The 9102-nt window shown below is 44.5% G+C and overlaps 2 protein-coding genes across 3 annotated transcripts in view; one reads left to right on the plus strand and one right to left on the minus strand.

Annotated features, from left to right (window-relative positions):
- Window positions 1–522: 522 nt before the first annotated feature.
- Window positions 523–9102, minus strand: part of EXOSC7 (exosome component 7) — a 35775-nt gene continuing 27195 nt past the window's right edge. The window contains exons 6-9 of one of the 2 annotated variants that reach the window (XM_037732093.1): window positions 6322–6445; window positions 4790–4945; window positions 4083–4198; window positions 697–768 (exon numbers count right to left, since the gene is read on the minus strand). In XM_037732093.1, coding sequence (XP_037588021.1) covers window positions 4106–4198; window positions 4790–4945; window positions 6322–6445 — 373 coding nt within the window. In that variant the 3' untranslated portion in view covers window positions 697–768; window positions 4083–4105. Of the gene's footprint in view, window positions 769–4082; window positions 4199–4789; window positions 4946–6321; window positions 6446–9102 lie in introns of both variants that reach the window. The other variant, XM_017522078.2, reaches the window with a different exon arrangement.
- Window positions 7399–8678, plus strand: LOC108299675 (fatty acid-binding protein 5-like). Its single transcript, XM_037732147.1, has one exon. It carries the CDS (start codon window positions 8049–8051, stop codon window positions 8454–8456), a length of 408 nt encoding a protein of 135 aa, XP_037588075.1. The 5' UTR covers window positions 7399–8048; the 3' UTR covers window positions 8457–8678.

Below are 9102 nucleotides of genomic sequence, written 5' to 3' on the forward strand. Positions count from 1 at the left end.
TTTCTTAATGCTGACAAAACGAAATCTTAGGAAACACCAGGGAGTGGTTATAAAACACAAGTGATTTCAAAACAAGAGTGATAAGAAAGGTTGGCTAAGGGCCAAAGCCACCACTAAGCCTCTGCACCTAGGGAATTCCAGCGGGATCTCGGAGGGCAGGAAGTCAGAGGTGGACTTCCCTAGGATCTGGGAAGGCTCACCAGCCAGGCAGACGCCCTGGGTCTGTACCCGAGGCGGAGTGCCTCCTCTTTTTTCCTCTCCCACAAGCACCCAAATACACAAGGTGAATGAACTTTTCTTAGTGATTCTTGTTTTTAAAGTTCTTCAAGGGGAAAAAAATTCACAAAACACATATCATAAGCATTTCCTTTCAAACATTTTCTGCCAGGTCTTTACTCCAGCTTGTGGGGTCTCCCTTGGTGGCAGAGTTCTGGATTTGTCTGCCACTCACTAGATAAGGGCCAGACCTGAAGGGGTCACTCAATGCTGCCTTGGCTTCAACTGAAGAACTCTAGACATACCAAAACAGATCAGAAAATAGACTTTAATTTTACATGTACAAATGTTGCTGTAAATTCAAAACAGTGAAGAAAAATATTTACAAACCAGTTTAAAAGGAAAGTAAGCAACAAACAATCCACAGCTGAGCAGTTGATGTGCAAATCATCCCAGGAATCCGACTTTCTGTCTCTTGGGCCCCAGGCTTTCTTCCTTGTGCAGAATGTTCTGCAAGGAGGCATGCAGCACCTTGCCCACACGCTTGCTGGTCTGTGGGACAGAGAAGGGACGGGAGAGAACACATGCCCCCTTGTAAGGCACACACACTCTGACCAGAAAAGCTTCCCTTCTGCCAGCTAGTCTTTCTGACGCTGTACACATTTCATCTGCCTTAGAGGACTTTTATTTAATTAAAGCAAATTAAAACAAAAACCACAAACCCCAATAACATAATAAATTTTGGAAAAATCGCCATATCAAAAAAAAAAAAAGAGAGAGAGAGACGGACACCAGCCCCCACCAGGCAGCAAACAGGAAGCGGCAAAGCCTGCCCTGGCCACTAGCTTATGCTTCGCAATCCTGCTACCATTACAATACACCACAAAGTTGTCAACCAAATTCAGGATTGGGTACAGCCAAGTGACACTGTACTATAGTAAGAAAGAATAGGGAGACCATAGGGAATCCAGAGCCTGTCTAAAGAAGAAACAGATGATGCCAAGGACATTTTAATAAGCAGCTTCTCATTCACCTCCCACCAAGCCTCTAAGCGGAACTGCTCAGGTGCGACCAAAGTCAGTACCTGGATGGGATGTTTGGTGTTACTGCCATGCAGAGATGCTAAAGGCAGTGAAATTTTGGAATCAAAACACATCAAGAGGGACAACCCACAAAATTAATAATCAGTCCCTACACAGCAGACACAAGAGGTCCTAAAAAACAAAATAAAACAAAACAGACACCTCAAAATGGCTGGGAGTGTTGGCTCATGCTTGTAATCCCAGCACTTTTGGAGGTCAAGGCAAGAGGATTTTGCTTGAGGTCAGGAGATCAAGACCAGCCTGGGCAACAGAGTGAGACCCCATCTCTACAACAAATTAAAAAATTAGCTGGGCATGGTGGTATGCACCTATAGTCCCAGCTACTGAGGGGGCTGAGTTGGGAGGACTGCTTGGGCCCAGGAGGTCAGGGCTGCAGTGAGCTGTGACTGTGCCACTGTACTCCAGCCTGGATGACAGAGCAAGACCCTATCGCAAAAAAGAACAACCACCACAATATTAAAAAAAAAAATTCTTTATGAAACTGTTATTCCATCTCTGGGCCCATGAATCATTTTAAGAATACAATGAACCAACCACAAATCTCTACCTTATCAAGTCTTTCACATTCCCACAGCAGTCTGGATTCAACTCTGGTTCCATTCTCAACAGTGTTGAGAAAAAGACATCCATGCCTAAATCCTTGCCTCATTCTTTTCCATTACAGGTGTACTCTCCCCAGAGTAATGACCTGTGTGTCTTCTCCCCTGGCCCCTCACTGTAACATGGGATGAGATCCCAAGTATGATTAAAACTCTTTGTTTTTTTGAGACAGTCTCACTCTGTCGCCCAGGCTGGAGTGCAGTGGTATGATCTCGGCTCACTGCAACCTCTGCCTCCCAGGTTCAAGGGATTCTCCTGCCTCAGCCTCCTGAGTAGCTGGGACTACAGGCACCCGCCACCACACCTGGCTAATTGTTTGTATTTTTAGTAGACACAGGGTTTCACCTTGTTAGCCAGGATGATCTCGATCTCCTGACCTCGTGATTTTCCCGCCTTGGCCTCCCAAAGTGCTAGGATTACAGGAGTGAGCCACCATGCCCCATACCCAGCCCCAACTAAAACTCTTATGAAAAGATGATTTCAATTTAAAAGGCTGGGAAGTGATCACCTCTATGAAATGCAAAGTTAGGGTAAAAGGTCAAAAAGGCCTTAGGGGGCCAGGCGCGGTGGCTCGCGCCTGTAATCATAGCACTTTGGGAGGCTGAGGCAAGCGAATCACGAGGTCAGGAGTTAGAGACCAGCCTGGCCAACACAGTGAAACCCCGTCTCTACTAAAAATACAAAAAAATTAGCCAGGCGTGGTGGCAGGTGCCTGTAATCCCAGCTACTGAGGAGGCTGAGGCAGGAGAATCGCTTGAACCCAGGAGGCAGAGGCAGGAAAATAGCTTGAACCCAGGAGGTAGAGATTGCAGTGAGTCAAGATTGTGCCACTGCACTCCAGCCTGGGCACTAGTGCAAGACTGTCTCAAAAAAAAAAAAAAAAAAGGTGGTGGGGGCTTTGGAAAGATTTTTTCCATAACATTAGAAAAAGAAAAAAAGTCTGAGTCTGTCAAACAGTGGTACTGATTATTCATATACATGAGGGTGGGGAGAGAGGACAACAGGAGATGAGATGAACAGGATGCTAGGACTTGAGAGGCCTTGACACTTCTGAATCCAGATGCAGGATGGCAACTGCAGAGGCTGGGGGTAGCAGCCTGCACAACCACCCCAAGGCTCTCAGCTCCACCACTGAGCCATTTCCAGATTGCTGCATCCCTGTGTGAGATAAACAGTAAGACAGGGCCACAGGGCTATTGTCCCCTGACCAGAGTTAGCAGAACTCATCCCCCAAACCGGAGGGGAACACAAAGCTCAGGTCACTGAACAGAGCTCTGGTTCTGCCATCCATGATAGCCAGGGCAGATCTGGTTTATAAGGCTGACACTGCACAGTGCACAGTGCACAGTGGCTGGGAGCAGGGGCTCTGGAGGCACACAGTCTGAGTTTGAATCCTAGCTCCAGTATTTATGAGCAGGGAAACCTGTAGGCAAGCTGTTTAGCCTCTGTGTGCCCAGTTTCCTCATCTATAAAAATGAGGACAATAATAATAGTTACCTCACAGGTTGTTGAGGATTAAATGATATATTTAAAGCAGTGTCTGGTATACAGTAAGCACACAAGAAACTTTAGCTATTATTTGCTTATTGTGCTTGTTGTTGCTTAGAGAAATTCTCATAAACTCTCCTGGGAGGGAGAAGAGTACCTTCTGAAACAAAGTTTGACAGTCCCTTGTCCAGAGGCCTTTGGTAGAATTTATGGAGCATTAATTCTAGGGAAATGTGAACTCAGGATGCTTAATGGAGCACAGAGAGTAACAGCTACCATTTGCTGAGAATTGATGATGTATCAAACACTCTGACATGTGCCTCCCCTCTACACCTCACATCATCCTAATAACAACCTCAGCAGTGTCTGGAAAAGATATATTATCAGTCCCACTTTGCAGATGAGGGGGGCTACGGCCCAGAGCCTGGATTTGCAGCCAGGGCAGCACACCTTCAGAGACCATGGTTGGTAACTCCATGCTATATACAGTGCTTATTCTGCCCTTTTAAATAAGATGATAAAGAAAGAAAGTAGAAGTCATGTTCTTGAATTCTTCAGTAAGAGGTCATCGTTTCTAAAAATGAAGGAAGAGTGCTTGCTACTAAGCAATGATCTCTGGGCATGTGTGGTGATATAGAGGTTACAAGAAAGTATGAATAATCAAATCCAGCTAACTCCATTCCTGGAAGTTCTGTCAGTCAGTCAGTCAGAAAAGTGAGGTGGATGGAAGGGAAGGAAGGTCTGGAAAACAGGTGAGCAGGACCCTGTCCCTGCCCTGAGGGGCTTCCAGGCTAGTGAGGTGACAGACATGTGGCGAAAACAGTACAGAGAACTGTACAAATGCCCTGATGGCTCTGACAGGAACGGGGACAACCCAATCCCAACTCCAGGGGGTCGGATTTCTCACCATCCCTGCTTGTCTCCATTTAAACACTTCTAGAGCTGTAATGAATTTGGGAGACAGCCACACTTCAACCCCTGCTTCCACCTTTACTCACCAACTTCAAGGGATAGGAAGCAGTGAGCCAAGAATTCAATTCCTTCATCAAGTCACAAAAGCCTGTGATTTTGGAGTTACAAGTGGCTCTTTATATTATGGAAGTCCAACAATCTTATTTAGACACACAGAAATGAGTTGCGGGGGGACTTACTGAGGATAAGCAATGGTTACCCGTAGGCTCCTTACCTCCCAGTCCAGAGTCTCCACCCCCCAACCCTCCTGGTTAGGTCAGCAGACCCCTGGCTCAAATCAGCTGTTCTCCAAGCTCCAGGTTTGAGGTCAAGGATGTGAATGGGAAGAATCCCCATGGTGAACCCAGCAGGCAGGAAGCAGCAGGCATCCCGGCCAGGTCCCCACACCATCCTCAGAACCAGGGCCTCACCTCCATCATCTCGAAGATGCTCTCTGGGTCCAGGCTGCCCTTCCCCACTTTCCTCAAGCACGTCACAGCTCCCTTGCTGGTCACCGACACTAGCAAGCTGGCCAAGGAGCAGGCCTCCTCCTGAAGAGTAGCATCCACCACATGCCGATAGCCGATCTGCAAAGGCAGGGTGCAGAGCACACAGGGGTCACAAAGGCTCCAGAGCCCCACCCTTGATGGCCTCATGGTGGGAATCTCTACACCAGGTAAAGGATTCACATAGGTCATTCCAGGTCTTATTTTAGATTCTGCTCATGAGGAAAACAGTTGAAGGAATGTTCAACAATTCTCATAGGCCACTGTGTGGGTGATACAATAAAAACATGACATGGAAAAATAGGGCAAGGGGGTTTAAAACTTGAATTCAGAGACCATCCAAGACAGAGGCCACAGAGGCTTTCCAACAGAGGGGCACAAGGGACAAATTCACACACAAGGCCACATCAATGTTTCACTGATGGCAAGGGGGAATCAAGAGGGCCCATGCTAAGGGGCACGCTCAAGAACAAGCCAAAGCCTGGGCGCAGTGGCTCATGCCTCCCAGCACTTTGGGAGGCTGAGGAAGATGGATTACTTGAGCTCAGGAGTTTGAGACCAGCCCAGGCAACATGGCAAGACCCCGTATCTACCAAAAATACAAAAAAATAGCCAGGTGTGGTGGTGTGAGCCTGCGGTACAAGCTACTTGGGAGGCTGAGGTGGGAGGGTTGCTTGAGCTTGAGCTTGAGCCTGGGCAATGGTGGGGGTGGGTTGCAGCAGAGGTTTCAGTGAGCCTTGGTTCTGCCACTGCACTCTAGCCTGGGTGTCACAGGGAGACTACGTCTCAAAAAAAAAAAAAAAAAAGCCAAGACCCAATACCCTGCTGTCTGAACACTTCACCACATCCTGTTCATGAAGTTATTTCAGTGGAATTAAATCTGACCTGTTTAGCTTTATTTTGAGATAATGAATCCTGAGTTGAATTAGCTAAAATCCCAGTTAATAGCCAATACAGGTCTCTTAGCACAGCCTGGGGCAGCATTAGTTATACGTCACCTCAGTCAGATGCTGAGCTCCACAGCCCTCTACTCTATGTGAAAACCACTCCTGACACCCAAGACCTGCTCCAACCTCCCATTTCATAGAGGGGACATTGTTTGCCATCCTGCCACTACTCAACCACCCCAGGCCAAATAGAGTTGAGGCAATTAAAGGACACAGTGCTTTACTGAAGCACATGGTATGTGGAAGGAGCTTAACAAACTCTGGCTACTATTACTACAAACACACTCCTGGCTCCCAGGCCACATCATATCTTCCAACTAAAATGAAAAGAAAAAGCTACTCATGGTAGTGGTTTCTAATATAAGCAAATTATTGGATCTGGGTTAAAGCTATTTCTATATGGTGTGTGATATTATAATTTATCAACTTATTAAGTAATCTCAGCAGATTGGGATTAGAGGAGACCCACATACACAGGGAAGACAAAAACCACAAAATACAAGCTTATACCTTGCACAGAGTGACAATGCAGGGGACATTCTCAACACTTAGTCGTATGCAGTCATAAGGGTCATCAGACAATTCAATGTCCTTCGACCCCTCTTCATCCTCCAGAACTCGAACCCTTGGTATCCTGGAAACACAATTAAAATTTCCATTTGCTGTGAGGAGGAAAAATCACTTCTTTTTAAGATTGAGAATAGGAGTTAGAATCCCTGTGTCTCACAAGAGAAAGGTACACTATGCCTATCCTTTATTATCTTCACCCCTGTCAAAAGCACACAGGAGGCATCACAGTCCAATGAGGAGAAGCATCTTTTAGAAAATAATGCTAGGTCAATCAGATATCCAAATGAAGAAAAAATGAACCTCAATCCCTACCTCACACCACACACACACACAAAGCCATACCAAATACACCATAGATATAAAAGTGAAAGATAAGACAATAAAGCTTTTAGGAAAAAACATCTGCATGACCTTGGAGTAGACAACTATTTCTTGAACAGGATACAGAAAGTATTATCATAAAAGGGAAAAAAGTTATAGATTCAATTATATTAACATTATGAACTTCCCTATATCAGAAGACATCATTTAAAAACACAGAAAATGGGTGGGTCAGCCCTTGAAAAGTCCTGATATCTAAGTGTGAGTACTATATTAAACTGGAGTGCAGTAAACCTAGGAATCCTCCCACAATTGTTTATTTGAAACACAGTCTTGCTCTGTTGCCCAGGCTAGAGTGCACTGGCACAATCCCAGTTCACTGCAACCTGTGCCTCCCGGGTTCAAGTAATTCTTGTGCCTCAGCCTCTCGAGTAGGTAGGATTACAAGCATGTGCCCCCATGCCCAGCTAAGTTTTCATCATGTTGCCCGGGCTGGTCTTGAACTCCTGACCTCAAGTGATTCACCCAACCTGACCTCCCAAAGTGCTGGGATTACAGGTGTGAGCCAGTGTGCCTGGCCTGTTTTGTTTTTATAGAGAGATGGGGTTTCGCCATGTTGCCCAGGCTAGTCTCAAACTCCTGAGCTCGAGCGATCTGCCCACCTTGGCATTGCAAAGCGCTAGGATTACAGATGTGAGCCACTGTGCTGGGCCTATTTGTTTATTTTTTAAAAACATTTTTCCATCACTCATCCAGGTCCCAGAGCAAACTCCCTCTGCTCTCAGAGCTTGACACTGGATATGTATTCCACAGTTTCATTACCAGATCATACGCGCTAAGATTTCTCATCCATATATATGTGGATGCCATCCTTTCTAAAAACTAAACATGACCTCCTAGAATGTTCCTATTTATCTCATTTTATTTAGCATCAGCTCAAGAAACTAAGTCTTACTGTACATTGTCACAACAAAGAAAAAACTTTGTTTTTATAACTGGTTAAAAATAAGAAAAGATTATCGTCAAAATGAAAATACAAAATTAGTAATTTCTCACTGAAGAGTATGCCCGGGAGCCTCTAGTTGTTAAAAGAGGATAATATTACTCCTTCTTATCAAAAATTCATAATGCCATGTGATTTTTATGATACTTCTTCAATACAAAGGGTTAATATGTATCATCACTGTAATAACCAACAAAATGCCACTTTAAGAAAACTCTAAATTTTTTATAAAAATGTAAGAAATGGGGAGTAAGTGTTCACATCATTAAAAGGCTTTGAATTGACTGCATGCTACCCGCGCCGACCCCGCTCTGCCAGCTTCGCACGCCCGCCCGCGCCCACCATGGCCACAGTTCAGCCCCTGGAAGGAAGATGGCGCCTGGTGGACAGCAAAGGCTTTGATGAATACATGAACGAACTAGGAGTGGGAATAGCTTTGAGAAAAACGGGCGCAATGGCCAAGCCAGACTGTATCATCACTTGTGATGGCAAAAACCTCACCATAAAAACTGAGAGCACTTTGAAAACAACACAGTTTTCTTGTACCCTGGGAGAGAAATTTGAAGAAACCACAGCTGATGGCAGAAAAACTCAGACTGTCTGCAACTTTACCGATGGCGCATTGGTTCAGCATCAGGAGTGGGATGGGAAGGAAAGCACAATAACAAGAAAACTGAAAGATGGCAAATTAGTGGTGGACTGTGTCATGAACAATGTCACCTGTACTCGGATCTATGAAAAAGTAGAATAAAAATTGTATCATCACTTTGGACAGGAGTTGACTATGAGAATGAACAAGCTCAGTTCAATGAGCAAATCTTCATACTATTGTTTCTTTCTTTTTTTTCTCATTACTGTGTTCATTTATCTTTATCACAAACATTTTACATGGAGCTATTTCAAAGTGTGTTGGATTAATTAGGATCATCCCATTGGTTAATAAATAAATGTGTTTATGCTAATAAAAAAAAAAGGCTTTGAATTCATGGAAAAAAATAAAAATAAATAAATAGAAACTAAAAACAATATCTGGAGGGAGAAAATACTTGTAAATACATACCTGACAGGTTACATAAAGAATTCTTACTAGACAACAATAAAAAAAGACAGCCAAATAGAAAAGTGGGCAAAAGACTCAAATGTAGAATATATTTGGATAGTCTTCATAAAAGAGGCTATCCAAGTAGCCAACTAACCAAGAAAAGGTGCTCAATTTAAATATCTATTAAAATGCAAATTAAAACTACACTGTGATACCACGGCACACTCACTAAAATATTTAAAAAAAAAAAAAAAAGGCTGGGCACAGTGGCTCATGCCTGTAATCCCAGTACTTTGGGAGGCTGAGGCAGGTGGATCACCTGAGGTCAGGAGTTCGAGACCAGCCTGGCCAACAT

This window comes from Cebus imitator, unplaced genomic scaffold (genome assembly GCF_001604975.1).
Source record: "Cebus imitator isolate Cc_AM_T3 unplaced genomic scaffold, Cebus_imitator-1.0 Scaffold0, whole genome shotgun sequence".
In the NCBI taxonomy this organism is placed as follows: Eukaryota; Metazoa; Chordata; class Mammalia; order Primates; family Cebidae; genus Cebus; species Cebus imitator.

Coding starts and splice junctions, on each gene's coding strand:
- LOC108299675 (XM_037732147.1), top strand. CDS start 8,049: ATGGCCACAGTTCAGCCCCTGGAAGGAAGATGGCGCCTGGTGGACAGC.